The sequence below is a fragment of the Camelus bactrianus genome, chromosome 20 (assembly GCF_048773025.1).
Source record: "Camelus bactrianus isolate YW-2024 breed Bactrian camel chromosome 20, ASM4877302v1, whole genome shotgun sequence".
Lineage (NCBI taxonomy): Eukaryota > Metazoa > Chordata > Mammalia > Artiodactyla > Camelidae > Camelus > Camelus bactrianus.
The window spans coordinates 11,235,252-11,261,288 of record NC_133558.1 but is presented as its reverse complement, the minus strand read 5'-3'; the positions used below and the strand labels follow the sequence as shown (position 1 = coordinate 11,261,288).

The window sequence follows — 26,037 nt, the reverse complement described above, 5'->3', positions numbered from 1 at the left end:
CAATGAAAACAAGATCACCTAGGCAAGTAAGCATGGCGGCTGCCTGCCTGCCGAGGTGTCTGGACTGTTGTTAAAGGGGGAACGTTCAAGTTATTTTACTTGCCAATTTATAAAAAACAGAAATGGAAACGTGTTACAACTGTCTTTAAGGAACAGAATCCCTAGAAACATAACAGGGAAGCTAAAAAATGTTACATCATTAAGAATGATATTGTGGGAGTAGATTTATTTACCTGAAAAGATACTGTACATTTGAATAAAGACAAGCAAGTTACAAAACAGCTTATGTAGTAGAAGAAAAGAGGAGAAAAATGTCAAGGCACCTAAAGCAAAATGTTTCTAGCAGGATTCTTGGTGGGAGAGGAAAATGTTGGACTCTTGGTATTTTTTGATTATATTTTTCAGTGCATATTTCCTATTACATATTATTAATGGAATTAAAAAAAAACAAAGGCAGGTATTATTTTTAAGAAGCAAATAGAAGTGACACAGAGAGACCATAATGGTCATCTCCCACACTTTATTTCAAAATAATGCCATTTATTGATCTTCTGAGACATAAATTTCACCATCCTACAAGAAGGCGCTGCATATACATGTTATACGTGGGTGCAAAAGTGATCTCTCAACTGACACGCCATAGCATTATACATCTTCAAAATGCAGTATTTACTGTATAATTACGCCTTCAAAGACTAACTATTTATTGATAATAAAATAAACAGAAGTAGACACAGTCATAAATTGCTGGTCGTCACTATAGCAACACTGATAAATTCTATTTTTGTCTTTGTGTTTGCAAAATTACTTTTGCTAACATAAGACTCTTACATTGTGTGTATTTGAAATATCTGCAAACTATTTTAAAATACACCTTTTAAATATTCCTTTGAACAATTACAAATCACCCATAAGTTTTTTCCCCCTTCAATTAAAATGATTATAAATCTTAATCTCGTCTTCCTGACTCATAACTTCCTGATGGTGGTGGTTTAGTTTTAATTGAAATACCCTGGTGATTGTTCAAAACTTTAAGAATGAGAAAAACAATTCTGTTATTTCAGTAGATAAAATAAACATTTTCTCTCTTTCCATCCTGTTAAAATGGATGGTCCTGCTAAGAAGATACGTGGCTTCTCATTTAGGGTGTGTCACTATTTGGCATGTTTATATATAGGAAGAGCCTTTCAAGCCAGGTATATGTGAGAATGCTCACATCTATATTATACATATATTTAACTCAATAAACGTGTCTTCTAAGCCTCTATAAAGAGCATAGGCAAGAGCGTAAGTTTCCAAGAAAAAGTATTATTTGGGTACTTGGCAAATTTGAGGAACAATTTACCTGACAACAATGACTATAAATTTGCACTGAATGTATTTTTTGGTCATTTAAATTTTATTATTTGCAGAGATCTGAATGATACTCCAGCTCTTCCTAACTGTCCCAGTACAATCATTTCGTACCAGTAAATCATCAGTTACTCTAATATTTTACAAGACTGGCCACAAGATCAACTCCATAGAAAAACCTATGGGCAGATGAAAATGATCATGTGACCCACAGAGGATTTTATATAAATAATATGCTATAAAGATTCTGGCGTATTCTAGTTTACACAGTGCTTTTAAACACATTATGTCATTGGGTACAATGCCGTGAGACTGGCGATCCAAAATTAACATATAAGGCAATGGAGGCCCAGGGAGCCTACAGGACTTTCCAAGGTACCGCTGTATGATGTAGACTTTGATTCTTAAAGGTTTTGGTTCTGGAATGAGTTTTGAAAGAACTCTACTACTGCCGTCATACCTCACTGGCTGCAGGAGTCCTCAGTCCTACAGGCTACAGAATACACGAGGCATTTATTTGCAGCATCACAAAGGGAACATATAACGTGTTTAGGAGGTGCCCAGCGGTCTTCAGCTCCCATCAGCCCTGCCCCCAGCCACTGGTTCCCAGAGAAACAAGCCATCTCTTGGGGCTGTCCTGCTTCTCAAGGATGGCTGGATATATAGATTCATCCACTGAAGAAATATTTACATGGCATGTATTGTGTGCCATTCACTTTCCAAGGTACAAAAATGCAACCACAGTCAAGACAGACCCATCCTCTGCCCTGTTCAAACTGACATATCGGGTGGTGAAGATAGAAATGCATCAGATGATTCCTACAGAGTGTGGTAAGTGCGACACTGAGTAATCCGGGCTGCCAAAAGCCAACTATGAGAGAGGGGCCCCTACCCAGACCAGGGGGTTTGAAGGAAGTGGTGTCTGAGTGGGGACATGAAAAACAAGAAGCCAAGTTAAATCAAGCAGTGAGAAGGGAGAAGGGAAGCAGGGAACAGCATGTGCAAAGACCCAGAGGCTAGGGAGAGTGTGCTGAGTTTGAGGACCTGGAAGTTCAGTGGGAGCAAACTATGAAAGCTGAGAGCCCTACCAGTGACAAAAAGAAGTCTGGACTCTATCTTGATCATAAAAGGGAGCCAACAAAGGGTTTTAAGCAGAAGGTTATTGAGTAAATATTGAGAAGACGGTTGTAGTAATCCAGCTGAATGATGGTCAGGTGGTCTGATGTAGGTAATACAGGAAATACTAGGGAAAGGATGAAAAGGGGTATGAGATATTTATAGAATGTCGACTCCTAAGACCTGATAATTGATTGGATGTGGGTGTAAGGGAGGGAGAAGAACCACAGTATGAGTCCAATAAGATGAGGGCCAGGAAAGTCCCCAGCCACTAGCATCATAGCCTCCTCTCAGCTTACCCGCTCCCTCCCCGGGCCTCCTCCCACCGCAGCCCCAATTAAAGTTCTTCTTTTCTCATGTGAAGAAAATTCCACACCTCACTTAATTCTGAGAAGTGGGTATTGCTTCCCTAAGCTATATGGGTAAGACTGTAATACAACCAACTTTAGGCTATTGCTTTAATCACAACACAAAGGGAATTAAAAAAAAAAAAACAAACAAACCCACACATACAGCACAAGAAGCATACAGACCATTAAAATAAAACAAGTCCATACAATTTGTCTTAAAGGACCCTCGGATGGCAGGAACAAAAAAAGGATTTCATTTGGCACAAACACAAGCTGAAAGGTGCTCACAAATTGAAGACATTATCACAATGTTTGAGGCCACACTGAAGGAGAGTGACAACTTTATAATGGGGAGGCTAGTCATATCTTCTTTTTTTTAAAAAAACTGCACAGCCATTGAGTTTACTCAGCTAAGTGCCAGCGCATGGAGCTCACACAGTCATTTCTAAGTCCACCGCACATCCCAGTGGGCGAGGGGTGAGGCATTCAAAGAAAACATGAGACAGACTAAGAATGTCACACCTGGGGAGAACTGGGTGCCTTTTCACAAAATTCACATAAAACGTCTCATTAGAATCCATCGTCTGCTTGGTTGTAGGACATGTCTGACTCCACCACCCCAATACCTTCATAACCATACATTCTGTCATTTGAGGCTGTGTCACTTTTACTCTTTTTCCTTTTCAACAGCTTTCCTTCCTGCAGGTGGGACGGTTCAAACACAGTAGAGCTCTCAGTTTCAAGTCTTTTGGCCAATGGAACCTCCATCTCACCCGGTTCAGCTGCATCTGAATGATGGGCTGGGGGCCGACTTCCGTCACCCCATAGCGTTTTTCTTATTTCTTCTTCTTTAGTCTGAAAAGCAGTATTAAAGAGTGAAAAAGAGTCCAAGTAACTTCCTCCAGGTTCTCATGAATACTGCCTCTAATGAACATTCCTGGCTTCTCTAGTTATTCAGTCACTTAACAAACAGATGTTGGGGAATTACTGTTGAAAGAGACAGACATCCTCCCCCACGCCCACCAGAGCTACGTCCTCGTCCTTGCCCTCCCAGAGGCCAAGCAGAGAGATGGAGGTAGAGGCTGTCAGACCAAAGCTGTGAAGGCTGGTTCCTGGAATGGCTGGCGAGGGTTACTATGGGGACCATGTGCGTGAATGCTGCAAAAGTTGTCTGAGCGTTTGCGCAGCCTGCCCTCAGCTCCCACCCTCCACCCAGGGACCTCTTGCCATCTCTGGCCCCATAGAAGTTTCTCTTTTTTCATGGGAAAAAAACTCCCTACTTAATTCTCAGAATTGGATATTGCTTCCCTAGGCTACACAGAAGAAACTGTAATTCCACCAACTTCAAGATAGTTGCTTCATTTCTTCCCCCACACAAAGAAAACTTAGAGAAATTAAACATACAGCATTGGCAGCATATAGATCACTAAAATAACTGTGACAAATCCATGCATTCTGCCTGAAAGCTGCCGACTGCAGAGGCCGGAGCACATGAGCTCATCTCCCGGGCAGCGCGCCTCACGCGAGGGCTGGTACCTTCCTGCGCTCCTCCACTGCCTGCATCTGCTCGTCTATGTCCTTCATTGAGAAATCTTTTACTTCATTTTTGAGCTTAAGTTTTTTCAGCCTGGCTGGTGGCTTTCTCAACGGCTTCTCAGTCGTGTTCACCTGGAGGAAGACACTTTTTTAAATGGAGAAACAAATGTATTCACTGGCAGAGGAGAAAGAAGAGAGAGAATAAATATTGCTTAAGATGTTAGTCCTGATAAACAATGAGTTTCTTCTGTCTAGCACAGGGAACAATATTCAATATCTTGTAGTAACCTATAATGGAAAAGAATGTATGTATGTATGTGTATGACTGAAACATTAGGCTGTACACCAGAAACTGACACAACATTGTAAACTGACTGTACTTCAATAAAATTAAAAAATGAATAAATAAATACATAAATATAGTCCTCATCTCCCCACCCGCCTCAAAAACAGTAAATGAGATGTTGAGGTTGATATGATTGTAAATGTCACTCCAAGTTAAAAAAAAAGATGTTAGTCCTAAAAATCTAAACAGATTTTTGGGCAGACTTTAAAACCATGGTGTGACCACTGTTCAACGACCAAACTCATTCCTAAAGAGTTAATTCCTGGTAACAACAGAACTCATTCCTAAAGAAAAAAATATCTATTGGATGTCTAGGTAAAAAGAGGCTGTTATCAAAAAACATGAAAAAAATACAGAGATGGAGGAGAGCTCATAAGAAGGAAAAATAAAAAACATGGAGAATGAATATAAGATGGGAAAAGGTGGTGAATGAATGATGAATTTGTAGTTCAAGGTAAAAAGTTAAACCTCATGATCTTATAATAGTCCACAAGCTACAAATGATTTTCATTTGGGATCAAGACTAGTTTTAGGGCTTTTGATCTCGTGGAGGAGAGAATTAACTGATGTGGCCTGGAACCAAACTTGCAGTATCTTCGATGAGGTACTCCTGTACTGTTCTAGGTAACTTCTCTAAAGACTTTTACAGACAAAGGAGGAACTGACATTCATTGTAATCTCTAAAAGACCGTTTCTTCAGATTGCAATCAGTAGTTACTGAGAAAATAAATCACACAAAGAAAGACAGTCCAGCTTTGCAGAAAAGGGCACCAGATCTGAACTCACGCAGCCCTGGGTTTGAATCCTGGCTCAGTCACGGTGTGGCCTTGCATGAATTCTTAAACTCTGTAAGCCTCTCTTCCTCATTTGTCAAATAGGTTTAATAGCATTTATTTCACAGGATTTAAAGAAAAAAAGGAAAGTATACAGTAGCCACTCGGGAAACGGTAATTCCTTTTCATCCAGTGAAAGCAGTGACTTTTTTCAGTGATAGTGCACAGAATCATAACCAAATACAGTATTTGTCACGAAGGGGAGAAATGAGCCTCAGAATCACGGGGCCAGCAGGCAGGAGCGCTGGCCTTTATTTAATCCCGGGCCTTCCACAAATACCCGCTGTGTGACCTGACACAAAGCACTTCTCTTTGGGCTCATTTTTCTCAAAATTATACCATCACCACTGCTTTGCAATTTGCTGAGGACGACGAAGCTTCCCTCCAGCTTTAAAATCTATGATTCTTAGAAAACCTCTTAAAGGGAAAACATTTATTAAAGTTTGGGCTCAGTTACAGCCTTCAGACAGTTTTATGTGGTGAGAAGTTGTTCGCTACAGGAAAACTGGGAGATGTTTGTCAAAGCAAGTCCATCCTCCCCCATCATTCTATTATTTTTATGACAATTGGCTCTTAGGCTTTTGCTGGCAAGAGCCTCCTGTTAACAAGAGGGACGCACTTGCTACGGCTCAACTAGAGAGACTGTGAAATTAGTGCGAAACATGAAACAAGTTTTTTTTAGGGAAATTCACTCCTAGAAGCTAAAAGAGAACGGAATAGTCGTCTAAGATCCAGACAAGAAAGGCTCTACCAGGCTTACCTAGGAGTCTGAAACTTCACTAAAATGATGAGATTAACAGCTCCAAGAGAACTTGGGATTTCCGGTTTGCGTGGACGCTTCCTATGGCTTTACCCCCAAAACGATGCCTAAGAAGTCATGTACTTCCTCCCCTGGCAGAAGTTAATCCTGCATGTGCAGCCCTTGTCCTTTGTCAAGTTTGACATTTTAAGGAAAAGTATTGGAAAACCTGGGGAACAATATCTGTATTCTTTACCACTGGATTTTATAAAGTCAGGATTTATCAACTGTTGGCACTTAAAAATGATAGCAATGATCACATTATGTGCAGAGAGGTGCTACCCATAGAAACTCTAAAAAAAAAACAAAAAACCTTAAAACCTATGGAAGTTACTAGTTCAATTATTTTCTTTAAGAACACGATCAGAGGATGCCATGCCCAAAGACGCTGCGATAAGATTGGGGTCTTGTTTCTAGCCAAACTAACTTGTATACTACATTAGTTCTTTTTTTTTTTTTTTTAACTGAAGTATGGTCAGTTACAGTGTGTCAGTTTCTGGTGTACAGCACAGTGTCCCAGTCATACATATACATACATATATTCGTTTTCATATTCTTTTTCATTAAAGGTTATTATAAGATATTGAATATAGTTCCCTGTGCTATACAGAAGAAATTTTTTAATCTATTTTTATATATAGTAGTAAATATTTGCAAATCTCAAACTCCCAAATTTATCCCTCCCACCCGCTTTCCGCCTGGTAACCATAAGATTACATTCATTTTTGCATCCACTGTGTATTCCTCAGAGCTTTCCTCGTTAACCCACAGATAAACCTACCTTGGCTGTGCTCTCTTAATGGGAGTCTTGTGCATAGAATAAGCCAAAGTTTCTCACAAGAGGTCTCATTCCTGCTCTGTCACTGCTAGAGTTCCTAAGACGGTCACTCTGAGTGTTAACTGCCTTTATTCAGTTTTCACCCAGCCAATGTCTTCCTCCTTAAAAAACTCCCGTGAGGTTCAACAAATAATGTTAGAGGCTCTGATTCAATGTGAACAAACTCCCTAACTACATTAAAGGTTATCAAGTACAGAAGTCGCCTGGAGAAGGGAATAAACTTGGACCAGAGGCAGGAGGCATCGACAGAGAATTGAGAATCTTGTGGAGGGAGACCCAGGACAGGAGAAATGAGTCTGGGATAAATGACACCTAAAGTGGATAACACCTATGTGGATAAGTGAGAGCCAGTCCCATCTCTTTAAAGAGATGTGTACCAATCCATACACATAATTACGTGTATATGAAACCAACATATGTAACACAGCCACTGGAGTCTCATTACAATGTTTTCAAATATATTCGAAGATTCACTTAGTCTGATAATATATCTTTTACATATCATGATTCTTTCTGAGTGAGCATGACACCTATTAACATGAAGATGCTTTCAGGTAGGTTATCCAGAGTGGCTCTGGAATTGCTGTCATCTTTGTCAAATAACAGATAATGAAAAAATTAAGGGAAAAAAATGGTATTTTAAATTTACCACAATAAAAAAAAAAAAAAGAAAAAAGACCACGGTGGGGATGGTGCTGAGGACACAGAAACTGCCGTGGATTTCTAGGAAGAGACTGGCTCACACGGGACCCTCCCCCTTTTCATCATCTTTTATTAGTTTCACTCCAAATGATAACTAAATTAAAGAAGACAACCTGGCTACAAAGGGGAAAGATCTAGGTCTAAAATTCCCTTGTATTTCAGTATACTGTTGGTCTACATTAGAAGCCTTGTTTTTAAAGTATTCTCACATTTATTGTTCTGTTTTTTCCCATCATAGTTTAAGTTTTTTTTTTGAGCAATGAAGAAATGGTCTTCCCATGTCCGACCGGACTCATCACATCATGGTACCTGCTGACATTAACATCTCTTTTTTGACCATTTCCCTTTTGTTTCTTTTGGCTCTTTGTTTCTTAGTCAAAAGTATTCACTGTCTCATAGTATTTCCATTCTTTATATGGTTCCCCTCTCAGTCCTTAAATATTCATTCTCATCTTTTCACATTGGCCTCAGAACTTTCTTTCAAATATTCAAGACACCTGGTGTCCAGCACACACGTTCACAGCTACACCTAGACTGAATGAGACTTCACATGTGATGCTGAGCAGGTATGTCTCGTCTTCATTTCCGTATGCTTCCTGGGTGTAACCTCAGCTCTCTACTGAAAATATGGGATATTTTCAGGGGTATTTTCGGACCCTATTTTGGGGGAGATTTCAGTTTCAAAAGTGTTATCCCTTCCCAGCTTTGTAATGAATCTGGGGGCTTGGTGGACATTTTTATTGAAATTTCATGGCAGTGGTTCTCACAGCCTAGGCTGCCCACAGGAATCACCTGGAAGCTTTCAGAAGCACCACATTCTGGGCCCACCTCCAGCCACTAGTGCCAGGTGGGGCGTGGGCACCAGGAGTTTTGAAAGCTTCCTGGGTGAGGCAAATGTGCAGGTTAAGGACCACTGCACTGGGCAATCCAATGCACAGCTGTGCGTTGTGGCTCAGGTCTGCAAGTCTGGCTTATGTTGGACATCCTGGCCCAATTCCAAAAAAAAAAAGAAAGAAAGAAAAGAAAAAAGAATTGTGTTATTCTTGCCTACCTCTGCAGTCCTGTCGCATTTAAATACTTTCGAGAACAGTTCAACTATGCTCCTGACAACCATTCCGTCTCTACATAATGCGGACACAGACTTCATCTTTGGCTCTCTTAAGGATGTTACTGAGAGTCAAGCCTGTAGTTCTCATTTTTTAATAGATAAGTTCCTTTCACGATGTAGCTTATATTAATTAACCTTGCTGGTGCCCTTGTGAGATCTGAGTCTGAACTCATTCATCTCTGGCGTCTGAATTACTGAAAAAAAAATTTTAATGCTACTCCCTCTGGTGTGAGCATCAAAGTTCCATAGCATCTCCCTGAAGAAGGCCTTGCTTAGATCCGGAACGATTTCACAATCTGTCCTCCTCCAGATGGCTCTCCTGTCTTTTCTTTTTGACACACTTTTTCTTTTCTGACCCCTTGAGATTCACCTACAGCAAGAAAAAAAAAATCTCTCTCGCCCTTTCCATATTAAAGAGGCACCCTTCTTTTAGCGCTTGGAAGTAAGATAAGGTGCTCTGAACCGCCTTGTATTGTGATGGCTACCCTTGGGCAAATGCAGGTTGTCATCCTGCTGGCATCATCTGTTCCATTATAAGGTCCATTTTTAGCCTCCCCTTGTCCCCCACTTCCTTTTATTATTGGCAGCCTGGTAATATTATAAGCCTTATATAATAAGGCTTAACAATCTCCTTCTTTTTGCCAAATACTTTCTGCAGGACTTATTTTTCCTCAAAAGAAAATACCACTTTGGCTTTTATTCATGAGTTCTCAATGTGTCCTACACACAGCGAAGGAAATTACCTTTATTCAAACACTAAGTTACTGGGGCTGGGTGGCAAACTTGATTTAAATAACTAATCCTTTTATACACAATTGATTGTTTTCCCTACAAAACTGGGGACTGGCTGCCACGGAGGCACCTTTGATATAATTTCTGGTCTCTATTGCCACCATTTCTTTCTTTCTTTTCTTTCCCATTCATTTTCCCTTAGCCTTCGTTTCAGTTCTTTTTTTTTTCTTAATTAAAAAGAATCTTTTTGTAGGGGGATGTAATTAGTTTATTTAGTTATTTATTAAATGGCGATACTGGGGATTGAACCCAGAACCTCATGCATGCAAAGCACATGCTCTACCACTGAGCTATACTCTCCCCTCCTTGGTTATTTCTTCTTTTCAACTTCGTTCCTCTGTCTCTACTTTAGGACAACTGGTACTGCCGGGGAGCATTGGCTTAAAACAAACAAACAAACAAACAAAAAACAAAATGATGACAAACCCCCTGTCCTCTTCACAGGTTCACACAGAATTTATTTAAAAATTAAAACCTCAAGACTTTGGCCACAACCAGCTAAAATCAAACTAAAAATATTGCTCACACGACAGAAAAACAATGACAGATTAGTCAAGATGAATCAGTGAAGAAAAATAAGAGTCTAATAATTTCTATAATTGCATTTATCTCCTCATGGTGGACCTCGGGGTGTGTATATACATGTATAAGCATATCCGTTTTAGCTTTGGCATTTAGACCTATTTTCTTATTGGATAACTCAGAGGTCAGTTTTATATTCACATGCCTAGTACATAGGCAATTGTTTAATAAAAATTGCTGAAAGAAGGAAGGCCTTTTATTCCATGGGGCTTTTTATGTCTCAAATTTAGTAAAACCCAAGATATATTTTATTGCATTCATTAATCATTAATGACCAGGCAATTCCTGAATCTGTAAGAGAAGGATGGTGTGCAGAGGGGCGGGGGAGTTTATGGGAGAAAACACTGGCTTAGATAAAGGCTGTGCTCTGTATTGTGACTCTCAGATGCATACTGCTGGAAAAAATAACTTGTGATCAGTCATACTCTATTGCTATTTTAACTATAAGCTAGTGTTAATCACAGGATTACTTGCCATGATGTCATATGATTCTCCATTTCTCAATACTTTGCTGTGGCTTTGTATTATTCCTTGAACAATTAATTCCTCCAGGATGTCTGATGACTTTTGTCGCTCTCCATTCTCTAAGGGTTGGGGTTTATGGATTAATCCATTGATCACTGGGTCTTCCAAAGGAAAAGAAGAAAAAAAGGAAGTGAAATTTAAGCGTGAAGATGTTATCAATCAAATGCTAAATACATGCCTTATCAATCATGCTCATTAATTAATTCTTAGTCTCAACACTCGCACCTAAATGTCTGTTTCTATTACAAGTCTTTATAATCCTTTGAAGTTCGAATCCTTTATGTTCTTACAGAGGATACACATCAACACAATACACTGTTTACTTAGCAGGTCAAATAGTAACACAACAAGAAGTCTTTCATGTGCTGTTATGTACTACTCTTTTGTTGTAACAACACTTGTACACTTGGGTACAATTACATGGGTTCCATGGAAGAATTATGAAGCTAAACCACAGCTATGAATGAGATAGTCTTTCAGTGACTCTGATGAGTTGCAGTTTGGTTTCTATGCTTTGTATACAAAGGATAAACAGCGTGATGTTGCCAAGAGACTTCCAGTTCTGCAACCCTGAGTTTACAATTACGCCATCTGCTAAATCTATGTCAGTAAAAGTATGCCTTTTTGAAAAGACTCTTTGAACCAAATCCGAATTTGAGTCGTGATAGCTAAATTTTTGTTAGTGATTCTAAAAATGGCACTGAAACAGTTTATAGGGGAGCTTTTGTAAACGGCGCTAATGAGAGAGACCACCCCCGTTACAAATCACACAGTTACATAAATAAGCAAACAAGTGTCCATTTTTCACAACCTCATAAAATACAGGTGTAATGAGGAATCCTCAGAAATGAGCTCTCTTCTATTTTGTAATCATCTGGAAGTCCTGAGAGTAAGAAATCCATTCCATCTGGTGGATGGAGTCTTTTTATGAAAATTTCTAACCTCACTGGTTCACAAAGACAGTTTTCATGAATTTGTAGCGGGAAGATAGGAAACGCACACACACACAAACCAGATATCTCTCACTTTAGAACATTAACCTTCCTGGCATGAGAGACTTCTCGGGGGGGGAAGGTATAGCTCAAAGAGGTAGAGCGCATGCTTAGCAGGCACAGTCCTAGGTTCAATCCCCAGAACCTCCATTAAAATAAACAAACCAACCTAATTATCTCCCCTAAAGGGAAAAAAGTGGTAATAAAAATTAAAATAATTTTTAAAAGCTACTAGTAAAAAGAAAATAAGTATAAAAAGTGAAGTCATACCAAAAAATGGGTAGATTCACCTTTAACCTTGGTGTAGGGAAAGGCTTTCTAGCTATGTCTCAAAATCCAGATTCAAAAGAAAGAAAAGATTGATAAATTTTACTCCATTAAAAAAAAAAACTTTAGAAAGGCAAAAAACCCCCAAAAAACTAAAAACCCAAACCCACAATAAAAGTCAAAAATACATATCAGATACCTCCTGATTTGATGTACTAAACAGGATGCAATATCATTTTTAGTATTCTGGGTAAAAATGCATAACCTGAACTTAATCATAAGGAAATATCAGATAAACCCAAACTGAGGAACATTCTACAAAATAAATGGCCTGTATCTCCAAATATATCAAGGTTTTAAAAGACAAAAGTCAAAGGGTTGTTCCAGATTAAAAGAAACTAAAGCCACTTGCCAAGTATATTACACACGTGAACTTGCATTTGATCTTGAACCAGGAATGTATTTATAAAGGACATTTGTGAGATGACTGACATTGGAATAGGAAAGAGAACAGTACTGCATCCGTGGTAACTGCCTGATTTTTGATCAGTGGTAATTGTCGGATTTTGAGCCATTATGCTGTCCTTGTTTTTAGGAAATGCACACTGATATGTTTAGGAGTAAAGCATCATTATGTCTGTGACTTACTCTCAGAAAAAATACAGTTGTGTATGGGAGAAGTGGGGGAGAGGGGAGGGTGAAGGAGGAGGAGATGATGAGAACGCCAGTGTGGTCCAATGTTCACACTTGGGGAATCCGGGTGGAAGAATACAGGCATTCTTTGCTCTGGGTGGCTTTTCTTATCTGAAACCATTCAAAATCAGAACTTTTGTTTAAATAAAAGGAAATACTTGGGAAATGTTAGTGTGAAACTTGAAATGAGTAACAAACTCTATAGCTCTGAAGAGCAATGATACAGAGAGAAAACAGAGAGGAAACTGGGCAGAGAACAAATAGAAACTGCAGGGCATTAGTTCCTATTTATTCAATGCTAAGATGATTCCTGAAAATGTATTTGCACTACACTATGAAAACACCTGCTTCGATAGTTCAGTCCCTCCCCAGCTGGTTTCTCTTAGCTCCATCCTGCTGATCTGGGGCCCTCCCTCCCCACAGTGCTTCCAATAGCATACAGATGGCAGGACTGCCTCTCTGAGGGCGTGCAGGTCCCTGTCCGCCTGACAATCGGTAGTCTGTTAACACATGGACGTTGAGCACTCGTGTTGCAGTCCAGGAGGGCTCTTCATTAACAGAAGTATCAGAGGAAAAGACATGCGTGCTGGCCCAACTCGGGGAGGGGGGAGAGGGAGGAGCCGTCCCTGCACTGCATCCCTGAGCTCCTCCCTCATCCTCAGAGGTCATGTCTACACCCTATCAGAAGCAAGAGATGAGGGCAAATATGAAATTCGTGATGGGTCTAGAGAAGAGTGTGCTTAGGGACGTAAGTCAGACAGAGAAGGACAAATACTGTATGATATCACTTATATGTGGAATCTGAAAAACAACACAAATGAATGTATACGCAAAGCAGAAGCAGGCTCACAGATATAGAAGACACAAGCGTGGTCACCGAAGGGGAGAGGGAAGGGTTGAGGGGCAAGATAGGGGCAGGTGTTTAAGAGCTACAAACTACTGTGTATAAAACAGATAAGCAATGAGGATGTCCTACACAGCACAGGGAATTACAGCCATTACCTTGTAATAGCTTGTAATGGAGTATAATCTGTAAAAATACTGAATCTGTACACTGTGTCCCTGAAACTAATATAATGTTGTAAATCAATTATTCTTCAACTAAAAAAATAAAATGGGCAATAAAAAAAGAACTTTGTGATAACCCAAGTTGCCATGGAAGTCCAAGAAAAAGAATCTCACCTATTAAGCCACCTGTTTTCCAACTCTAAGTTACACCTAAGGAAGAAACTATGATGAGGAATGAAATGAAAGCTTTCTCCCCAGATAGAATAGAGTACTTTTCCTTGAAGTCTGTTAAGTTCAATTTGTTTCAAACGCTGAGGAAATGCAAACAAGGGCTCTTAACAGCAGAAGGGTAACTCAGGTAAAGTGAACACACACCACGGGGAAAACCACAAATAGCTTCTAAAGAACACACCAGGACATAATTACGTCTTCCATGTTTTTGAAAGATATTTTTATTATATATTTGCCGATAAGTTTGAATGGGGAGAGACAGGAGAAACTGCTTGATGTAGGTTTTATTTTTATTTTTCGAAATGCAGAAATTTCCCTTGGAAAGATGTTAATGTGGTGAAATTTAGAGGAATTTAACTAAAGCCTCCTATCCCCAAGGCCTAGCCCAACCACCGATAAGGGCTCTTAGTTTTTTTTAAAAAAAAAAGAGATGGCTTTAATTATTTCATTGACAAGAAGATTAATGGTTAGTATTATTTATTCACATAATGAAGGTCTGTGGCTAAATCCTAACGTCTCAGAGAGGGGGACCCCACCATTTAAAGCATCGCCTGACACAAAGCTGTGAAAGGAGTCGCCAAACACATTATAAAATATATTTGAGAAATAGTATTTTATAGAGATCAGCGTGAATGAGGGCCATTACCTGAATTTAGTCTTTTGTTTCTTTCACTAGGAGATGGGGAACTTTCTGGAATGGTTCCAGGTAAGCTTCCCAGTTGGGCCTGCTTCTCCAGGCCTTCTGGGATTCCCACAGAGTCCCTGGGCAGTGCAGCTTCAGCCTGGGGCCTGCAGTTCTCCCAGGAATGAGCCCCACGGGCATCAGCCTGTGGAAAGGGAAAGGCTTTGTGAGAGTCAAGATTTCTTGGAAACTGAGTGTTGCAAGGTCCGCTTTGTGACTGTTTAGCCGACTAGTGTCTGTGGCAGGCTTGAAGAGCACCCAGCAGCCTGTGGATGTGACTTTGCATGGCAAAAGGGACTTTGCAGATGTGCTTAAATTAAAGACCGTGTGATGGCAAGATATCCCCCGTTATTCAGGTGGGCTCCAAATGCAAGCACAGGTGTCCTTACAAGAGGGAGGTAGAGGGAGACTGACTACAGAGAAGGAGATGGCGGTGTGATGACCGAGGCAGGGACACATCTGAAGATGCTGCAGTGCCAACGATGAAGATGCAGGAAGGACCACCAGCCAAGGAATGAAAGGAATGCAGCCTTAGCAGCTGGAAAAGGATCCTCTCCTCAGAGCCTCTGAAAGGAAGCAGCCCTGCAAACATCTTGACTTTCGCCCAGTGGAACCAATTTTAGACTTCTGACCTCCAGAACTATGAGAGAATAAAATTGTGTCATTTTAAGCCACTAAACTTATGTTTATTTGTTATAGCAACAGTAGAAAACTGACCTAGTGACTCATATGAACCCACCAGGCACAGATGACTATGCTGAGCTTTCTGAAGGGCACCAAGGTGCAGAAGTTCAACCATCAAATATGAAAAGTAAAAGGACCGCTGTGTATTAAGGTTTTTTGAATGAAACCACCTTGACTGTTTTTGCAGATGAAGTAATTAATATGGACTCATACAAATAATTAAATAAAACAGAAAAAATTTGTAATGATCAGTTTCATGGGTCAGCTGAGCTCGGTTATCATAGCCAGTTATTCAATCAAACACTAATTTAGGCTTTGCTGTGATGGTTTTTGGTAGGTGTGCTTAACATCTACCATTAGTTGATTTTAAGTAAAGGAAACGATCCTCAGTGATCTGGGTGGGCCTCATCCAATCAGTTGAAAGTCTTAGAGCAGAACTGAGGTTTCCCTGAGGGAGAAGGAATTCTGTGGATGCAGTTTAAGCTCCAGCCCATCCTTTCTGACCACCCATTCTATTGTATGGATTTTGGACTTGCTTTGCCAGCCCCCAGAATTGTATAAGCCAATTCCTTGTAAAACTTGTAAAACATCTATATATCTATCCACTCACCATCCATCCATCCATCCTTCATACTGGTTCTTGGATCCTTTGGTAAAACCCTGACTGACACAGAAACACAGTAGAAAATAAGAAATACCATTCCCTGGACAGAGCACTACTAACATCTTAGCATATAACTTCCCAGATGTGTTTGATCATGTAAATATAATCTTTAAAAATAAACTGGAATTGGCCAGTAAGCATATAGAAAGATGTTCAGTATCATTTTTCACTAGAGAGATGCAAACCAAAACCACAGTGAGATATCACTTCACACCCCCTAGGAGGACCATCATGAAAAAGACTCATAATGAGAAGTGCCGTCAAGGACGTGGAGAATTTGGAACTCTCATACGATGCCGTAGGAACATACAATGGTGCAGCCACTTTGGAAAACGGTTTGAGAGTTCCTCAAAAATTTCCCCTTAACATAGAGTCACCACATGACTCAGAAATTCTACTCCTAGGCATATATCTAAGCAAAATGAAAAATGTATGTTCATACAAAAGCTTGCACACAAATGCTCATCATTATTATTCATAGTATCTACAAAGTGGAAACAACCCAAATGTCCAGCAATTGATGACTAGATGAATTAAATGTGGCCTATCCACACAAAGGAATATTATCTGGCAATAAAAAGAAATGGAGTACCGATACACACTACAGTACGGATGACAGCTGACAGCACCAAGCTAAGTAAAAGCCAGTCACAAAGATTCATTCCATTTGTATCACATGTTTGAAAGAGGCAGATTAATAGAAACAGAAGGTAGATTTAGTGATTGCTTGGGAAATGTGTGTTGCCTACCAATGGAGAGTGGCTTCTTTGAGGAGGGGACAAAAGTGTACCCAAATTAGTTTGTAGTGATGGGTAAATTGTATATGTGAATTACATTTCAATAAAACTGGTTAAGACATAAAAATATATATTAAATGATATTGTATTTCTATAACCTGTTTTTTCTATTAACGATGCATCAGAGACATTTACCTATGTCAATAAATATAGGTCTACCTCATTCTGTTTAATGGTGAGAGTGGTTGTTCATTAGATGATTGCATGGTAGGCCAACTATACCACAATTTATTTAATCAGTTCCTACAAAAGGATGTCTAGGTTGCTCCGAAGTTTTCAATACAATAAACAGTATTGGCATAACGTCTGTGCTGTAAATTATGACTCTAGGAACTAAACGGAAAATATTCCCTTTAGGAAAACTGAATACAAAAGTGGGACATTAGCATGAAACTCTTGGTACTTTCACAATAAAAGTCATACCAATTAAAAAGATCTAAGCACCTCTGACCACTTTCTGGAAGCACATCGAAGTGCTCTGCAGTCCCTCAGAGGCAGAGTAGAAATCTCCTTAACTAGGCTGTGGTGGCCCCATCACCCTCCGGCTCCCATAATTCAATTAGCAACTCTCACATGTTCAGGGAGACTCACATTCCTTATCACCCTGTTTACAGCACATGATTGCTCTGGCTAAACCAACATCAGTCCATTGTGTTGAGGGTTAATTAGTTCTGTAGCTCGGAACCTCACAGGAAAATATGAAAAACCAACCAATTGAACAGACAAACAAGTTAGCAAACAAAAATGCAATGGATCTGAAATATAAATCAGCACAAGAAGAAAGCCTTGGAACAATAACATGCTTTATATATGCAGTTATTACATATATGCTTTATACATGCTTTATGTATGTAGTTTATATGTAATAAAAGGAGGCCCTGTATGATATAATATGATTATTATTATATGACAACATAGCATGTAATATATGTAATGGCTCTTTTCCTGGGTCAGCTTACTACTGGGGGGCTGCATGGCAGTAGCTGTGTCTATGAAGAAAGAGATGGAGAAAGAAAGAGAAAAGCAAGTACTTGCTCTCACATTTTCCCCTGGTGCTGCTTCATATTTCAGATTGGTTGAGGTTTTGTTTGTTTACTTGTTTGTTCAGTTCATATATTTGTCCTCTGTGTATATATGTGTGTGTGTGTATATATATATATATATCTTTCATATAACAAAGCAGCTCCTTTGTTAAATGAGATAGAAATATGTATATTTCAGATGCTTATCTTTTAGGGGTTCACCGTTCACACTTTACTGAAGGTAAAGATTATGTTGGGCACTCTTGCCCCCCTTTCTAAGTGAACTGTTAAAAACCAGTATCTGCAGTGATGGTAAGACAGATATTTTCACGAGTGCATTTTGTTTTGCAGATCTGTCATTTTTTGAACCTAGCAGAACATTGAGTTACACGCAGGGATTAATTTTGCCATTTAAGATTTCCCACTGGAGATCCTGAGACATGGAACTGATTTAATGACAACAACAAAAACAAACAAACAAACAAATGCTCACATTGGGACTGAGAGCAAATCTGAAGGTTTTCAGGCTAAAAGGTGGCTTTTCACAAAGATATTCTGATAGCTACAAGTCAGAATAAATTTAAATGTCCCAGTTCTGAACAATCTCCCAATTGTTTCATCAAAGCAACTAAACCAGGCTTGAGCAAGAATCTTTCCCATCTGTGCTTATTTAGACAGTCTGCCTTCAAGCTCTGCCAGTGACCGAAACTCAAACTGTAGCCGACGAAACACACTCTTCCAGCATAAAAGAACGTATACCAGCCCTCAGTCTCTGGAGCAGAAATGTAAGGTTTTTCTCTTCTGCAAACTAATAATGTCTTTCAAATACCTTATCAATGTGCAACACATTCTGGAAAATTTAACACCCAATTTCATAATCTAGACTTGAGAATAGACATAGTTCAAAGACGAGAGATATTTACAAGTTAATTAGATCTATGCCCCTCGGGGGTACAGCATAAACAGTTTTTTTGGTCTATCTATGCATGCAGAGTTTGTATTTTCACACCAATAAGAAGTCTAACTGCGATGGTACAGGGGGAGGGGTCGGGGAGGTGGGTGGAAGGTTTCATTTTTTTCCTTGAGATGAAGTTGTAGCAGAAATACAGATTCAATGTTTCTACATTTTCTATCAACTTAATTTGACGCTTCATTGTTTTGGAGATAAATATTTTATGAATTTTAGACAGAATTAAAAAGCCGTGAGTTCTAAAGGAAAGCTATGCATGGGAATTATCAGCATTCCAAAAAAAGTATTACTTTTAGCTATAGAAAGGTTTTTGTTTGCTTGGTTGGTTTTTGGTCTGACAGTATCATACGTTATGTTCTAAAGCGTTGAGGAAACAAACTTGCCAAACAGCTTGGAGAGAGGAGTCATTTGTCAAGGCTCCCTGGAGCTAAAACTTTATTATATCAAATTATTGGCAGATATGCACTTTAGAAATATATTTGTCTGTAGACAAACAGGAAGAATTTTCAAATTTTGATTTTTTTCTAGTTTACTTCTAATAAATGTAATAATAAATAGCAACCCTCCAAAAAGCAATCAGAAATATGACCTTTTAAAAAGCTGGACTTTAAAAAGTAAGTTAGTCCCTTTTACTGATGATAACAATTTTCATGTCAAAGTTTAGAGGAAAACTGTGAAGGATACTTAGAGATCTATTCCAGTCTCATCTCTCCTCTTTTAGATTAAGCAAGGGACTTCAAGTTAATTGTATAGAACAGAATTTCTCCAACTAAAAAAGTTTCCCATGCTTTTCTTATTAAGCGTTATTTTACTACTGTGTCTTCTTGCCACTTTAGTCTAAGGTAAAGTGAAGAGAAAGTCTGGAGGCAGATCTCAGGAAATTTGATTCAGCATATTTTAAAGTTGTTCTGCAAAGAAACATAAGTATTTCATGCCAGCAAACATGCCTGCATTCATTTTATTTTAAAGACACAGCCGAACTACTGAACTCTCAGCCCCATGCATTGATGAAGGTAGCAAAAAGTCCTGTTCTGGTAGCTCGGGTGTTTAACAACCACATTTTCCCTAGATCAGATTCCAAAGTCAAATGCTTGGGGAGGGGAAAGAGAGGTATATAGGTGAGTCAACTCTGAGTCTACTTTCACATTATTTTAAGATTGAATTTTGTCCTTGCCGACTGTCATTAGTCTAGTTATGCCACCAGGAGACAAGAAGACGCTAAGGGAGCAGAAGAACGGAGAGGGACATGCCGTCATCCCAGAAACATCTGTTAATGCCTGCTCTGCACCAAGCTCTGTATCAAGCACTCGAGATACAAAGACGAGGAACAGTTCTTTTCCTCAACAATATCTTGGGATGGAGGCAAGCATGGAAACAGATAAATACAACAAAATGTTTTGAACGGTGATGAGAGAAGGTGTAAGGTCCACTCTGCCAGCGGTCTTGAGTCATCTTGAAACTTGGGGGCGTATTTGCACGTAGTCCAGGAAGACACAGAAGGAAAGGTCTGCAGGAAAGAGAACAGCAGGTTCAAAGGCACAGAGATAGAAACAGACTGGGGCTGGAGAACACGTGGTGAGGTTTGACTAGACTCTGAGGGTCAGGAGAGATGAAACTGGAAAATTTGACAGACATCAGCTGGAGGATGGCTAGTGAGGCTAAGAACTGAGGATTTTATCTCACAGAAATAATTTTAATAATAGTGATTGTAACAACTAACCTTAAGTGCTTATTCTGTGCCAAGCATTGTTATGAGCACTTAATGTGAACTGAATTCATTCAAGTCTCACAGTAACTCTGCAGAATAACTATCACCACCCTCATTTTACAGGTAAGGAAACCAGGGCACAGAGAGCTCCCATAACTTGACCACAGCCACACAACTAACAAGTGGTGAATCCAAAAATCAAACCTGGGTAGTCACACTCTTGACCATTGGTTGGTGTGCCTCCCTTATGGGTTGGGGACTTTTTTTTACTTTTATCAGAGAACTGACAGGTTCAGATCTGATGTTAGAACGATCACGCTGCAGGTCATGTGGAAGTCTGGGGCTGGAAGGAGGTGGAGGCTGGTAGTGGAGGAGGTATCTAGGGGGGACTGGTTAGGAGTCTTGGACAAAAATCCAAGCAAGGGGCAGTGACTATCTGGATTAATGCCTTAATTTCTCTTTGGAAAAATAGAAAACAGAGCACCCCTACATGTTATTCCACAGCAGTGATGCATAATAACAAAGATGACCAAACGGCTCCCAAGAAGCCCATAAATCATGAGGGATAAAGAGCTTTAAACAAACATTGACCACATGATAAGGGAACATCACAGCGTGGTGCTTGAGCTCAGCGCTGAAGGATAAGTAGGAGTTCATCAGGCGGACCAGGAATGGGCCTAGGGAGGGCATTCCAGGAAGAGGGAATGGCCTGGGGAAAGGCCCGGAGTGTGATGAAGCCTGGAAGAGCCGAGTACTGCAAGTTCGTGGTTTGGCAGCCCCGAGAGTCCACGAATGAGAGCAACTGGTGAGGGGAGGATAACATTAGAGGGACTGGTGGCTCCAAATGTAAAGACTTTAGCACACTACAGGGAATTTTTTTCTTAGGACGCTAGGTGGCAGTGTGGCGGTAGACTGGTTAGGATGGCGATGCGGGAGGCAGAAAGACCCAGTGAAGGGTAATAGGGTCCTAAATGCAGACAGTGGCAGTTGGGATGGAAAGTAGAAAGCAGTGTTGAGATGTAGGTCATCTGGGCCCAGGCGTCCCCCCCGAGCACCAGCTACTAAACCTGAGTCTCAGCCCCTACTGGCCTCTGGTTTGTTTCTGATGTACTCCCAGAGCCCCTTAGATGCGCCTCACACACTGCAGGTGCTGTAACTGGCACCGAAAAGTGTCTTACCCTGCTGAGAGGAAGTGCGTGCTCTCAACTCTAGTTCCAAAATGTCCTTTAGGAAGGGTGACCATAAATCCTGGTTCACTGCAGACAGTATGGGCTTAGATTCAGCAAATTTATAGTCGTCTCTTTCACTCTTTAGAGTACCCTGCTTTTTATCTGGAGAAAGCTCTAATTCGAAGAGATACATGCACCCCAATGTTCATAGCAGCACTATTTACAATAGGCAAGACATGGAAGCAACCTAAATGTCCTTTGACAGATGATTGGATAAAGAAGATGTGATACACACACACACACAGAACACACGCAATGGAAAACTACTCAGCCATAAAAAGAATGAAATAATGCCATTTGCAGCAACATGCATGGACCTAGAGATTATCATACTAAGTAAAGTAAGTTAGAGAAAGACAAATATCATATGATATCATTTATATGAGGAATCTTAAAAAATGACACAAGTGAACTTATTTACAAAACAGAAATGGGCTCACAGATATGGAAAACAAATTTAATGTAACCAAAGGGGGAATGTAGGGGGAGAGATAAATTAGGAGTTTGGGATAAGCAGATACAAACTACTATATATAATAGATAAACAACAAGGTCCTACTGTATAGCTCAGGGAATTACATTTAATATCTTATAATAACCCATTATGAAAAAGAGTACATATATGTATAACTGAATCACTATGCTGTACACTAGAAACTAACAACACTGTAAATCAACTATACTTCAATAAAATTTTTTTGAAGACTAATAATGAGTATCCCGCTTTTTTTTAAACTTTTTTTTTATTGAGTTATAGCCATTTTACAATGTTGTGTCAGAGTATCCTGCTTTTGATGATAAATTACATGGTAACATTATCTTTGACTAACCCTTCTCCAAGAGACCCTTGTGGATTCCTAGTTCTGTCTGTGGAATCTCGATGGTGGTGAGGATGTAAAGAAATGATTTCTACCTCCACCCTCATCCCTCCATGCTCCATCCTAGAAAAAAATGCCCCTTTGTCTCTCCAGAAGAATTACTTGAGATGCCACCTTGAGCAAGAGTGGGAAGAATACTGGAATGAGACTTGAAAATTAGGTTCTATCTCCAGCTCTGCTCCCAAACAAGCTGTGCAGCCTCGGGCAAGTCGGATCTTGGGCCTCTCTGGGCCTCAGGATCCTCTTGTGAGAAGCGAGAGGACTCAGCCAGACGGCTGCTAAGTTCTCTTACAGCGCTAAATAATTCCCAAAGGGCCCGCTTTTAGGAAGCAAATAATAGATGGCCTCTCCCAGGAACCTTGAGCTTCCTCTGAAAATCTCTAGTCACCCTGCTCGGGCAGAACGCACCGCTCATCCCATTATTCCTGCCTGGGCCCTGGGGTGTGACCACTTTCGCGGACTCTTGAATCACAAAAGCTAGCCCCGTAGCAGCACGAGTCCGGGTTAAGACCGCAGTTAAACGCTGGCTGAGTTAAGTCGCTCCCTCCCCGCCCACCCAACTGCCCACTCGCCAGGCGGGCTGTGAGCCCCAGCCGAACCTGCTCCAGCCAACTACAGCGCCCCCAAGCTCGGGAATCGTCAGGCCTCCGGGGCGCAAGGCCCTACACGCGTTAGTTTTCTTGTTTGTTTTTACCTTGAATCCCTCTTCCCAGCCCTTCTTGGGCGTGGGCACGCGTCTCGTCTCTTCCGCGGGCTGGGAAGGCCCGCAGCCCATGATGTGCGGCACGCGCGGAGCCTCCGGCGGGGCTGCCCCTGCGCCCGCGCCCCTGCGCCCCGCGCCTGAAGCCTCTCCCACCGCCCGCGCTTGAGGGCTCGGCAGGATGCGCCCGATGCCTGGGCAGTTGCCAGGAACTGTTGCCACAATAAACCACATCACGCGCACCTGGGATCTGGGCGGCGAGGGGACTTTTGTAACTGGAAACTGGAAGATCAGAGGCGTTTGAGTCCCAACTGGGATGTCAGTCGCAGCCTTCTCTACAGCGGAGTGAGGGGCAAGCCCGCTGCCTGGCCAAGTTCGTTTTAAAAGTACCCTAGGTGTCAGCACTCTGCGGGGACCTCTTTTTTTCCCCCTTTCTAAGGCACCGTGGGACACGCTCCCATCCCCACTGCCTGGGCCGCGCGCACTCAGCTGCTGTCTTTCGTGCTGCAGACCCCGTGGGGGTAGAAGGCGACTGCGTGGAAGGCGACAGAAGAGCCCAATGGGCGGGAGCAGCACGCGAGGACAGGTGGGCAGTGGAGGCGACCCGATGGCACCAGACGGCAGGGGCGCAGGACGACCTTGGGGAGGACGGTTACGCAAACAGAAACCCACTCAGTGAAGAAAACCAGACTTTTAGGATCATAAACAGCTCAGATACCGCGAAATGGGTGATGCAAATCATTTTTATGGAAGATGCGTTTTGCGATGTTACCTTGTAAGGGAAGAGGGTGGAGGGGTATGTGTATTTCTCTCAGAGAACTAAAACGGTGTCATCCATCAAAAAAGGCACCAGGCGGCCTGCCCAAATGTGCAACAAGTTGTTCTTTCTTCGATTTTTCTCTTTTTATCTGATTTTCAATTAATTCTTATTTTCCAGAATAATATATTTTTTAAAAGAGCTGAAAGGGACTTAGACGTCATCTCTCAGTCCCTTGTTTTACAGGCTGCACACTTAGGCTCAGAGAGGTTGAGCGATTAGATGGGAGGTGCGGGGGGGGGGTGCGGGACCAGCCAATGAGGGATCTGGGATAACGAACCAGGTGGCCTGACTCAGTTCCACGCATCCAAAACACCAGGAAAATACTAGTAAGGATTCTCCGAAATGTAGTAAAAGCGCTGGCTCCTGCTAAGGAAATGGTCAGCTCTGTTACAGGAAGCTGATTATTTTGCTTTATAGAATTTAACCTCGTTTCACTCTCCTTTCTGTTGTCATGATGCTATCTGTCAATTTTCCTTTGACTAAAATTGAAGAAGACGGAAGATAGGATGAAACTCATGTCAAAGCATTATGATTATTGAGCAACAAGCAATAAAAATTTGTGAATGAAGAGCTGAAACAAGGCTAAAATGGTGTTTTGGGGCACATCTCTGAAAATATGAATTCATGGGTGTAATAAGTCACATGAAATGTTCCAACTGGAAACTGGAAAATTCTCAACTAGGAGAACTCAACACAGAGGATGCCTATAAAATGTTCCTGAGAACGTCTAGTGAAAGTTTGTAGGATGAACCGTAAGAGTAAAATACTGCCGACCATTTTTCCCCCTAAGGCAGTTGGTGTACAGAGGTATGCTAGGACATCAGTGTGAATGAACAATACCCAGATGTGCTATGCAGGTATCTTTTGAAGCATCCTATGATTTACAGGGCAAAGTTGTGAAAGTGCCCTTTTTTCAGGGATGGGCTGAAGCCTGCTCATACTGTCTCACGAGAGCCAGTTCTCAGGAATATTTGGACCTAGTTGTTCAACACAACCATTATTAAAAAATTAAACTATATAAACTCACAATTAACTTAGTTATATTAAAAGCAAAGGTAATAAACACAACTTATTAGTTCCTAATTATTGTATTACAACTTACTGTTATTATGTTTTGAGTTTGTTTACATCTATTGTATCTGTATGGTGTGCTCCTGTGTCTCTTCCCAACTCCACCTTTAGTGACATCACACTGATAGTTGGAAATCAGCCAAGATAGGAATATGCACCCCACGAAATCTGATAAATGCTACACATCAAGGCTTTCTCCTCACCCCCACCCCCAGCCCCAGAGAACGCACCAGTATCCTATCTTTTCCCTCGTATTCCATAATGCTAAAGAATGGCACTGCCCTGTTCACTCTCCCCTGATCTCTCCCTGGAGTGAAGTGGCCTCTGTCACCCCTAGCCCGAGCCACAGGATGTGTGCTTGTAAGCTTCCTTTCACTGGAGCTGGGGCGCTACACTGAGGCTCTAAGTTCTGCACCCTTAACTCTCCTGCTCTGGTCCTGGATAACCCGTTTCCACCTTGATGACTGCTAGAGCGAAAAATCCTTTCATTCTCACGAGAGTAGGGCCATCACTTGCTCACTTGAAAGTCTGACTTTTCTCTTCAGTTCTGAATAATCTCCAGAAGGTCAACTCTCTGCTTCTCTCCAGAATCTATTTCATCCCGAGGTTTGTCTTGAGCTTTTTCCTCTGGAGCAATGAGGCCATTTAAGGACTGGTGCCCCTCAAACTTTACAGAGATCTTGTTAAAATGCAGATTATGATTCAATAGATTTGGGGTGGAGCCCCAAATCCCACATTTCT

General features: G+C 40.9%; 1 protein-coding gene and 1 non-coding gene across 2 annotated transcripts; both read right to left on the bottom strand.

Moving 5' to 3' along the window:
* Positions 1–199: 199 nt before the first annotated feature.
* On the bottom strand, positions 200–23,754 carry STMND1 (stathmin domain containing 1). The gene is made up of 5 exons (XM_045509684.2): positions 23,400–23,754; positions 14,718–14,898; positions 10,830–10,981; positions 4,356–4,487; positions 200–3,674 (listed from the first exon to the last, which is right to left on the bottom strand). The coding sequence occupies exons 1-5, from the start codon at positions 23,637–23,639 to the stop codon at positions 3,390–3,392; spliced, it is 990 nt and encodes a 329-aa protein (XP_045365640.2). The 5' UTR covers positions 23,640–23,754; the 3' UTR covers positions 200–3,389.
* TRNAA-UGC (transfer RNA alanine (anticodon UGC)) lies at positions 10,002–10,074 on the bottom strand. Its single transcript has one exon. It is a non-coding gene; the product is annotated as a tRNA-Ala (tRNA).
* Positions 23,755–26,037: the final 2,283 nt, after the last annotated feature.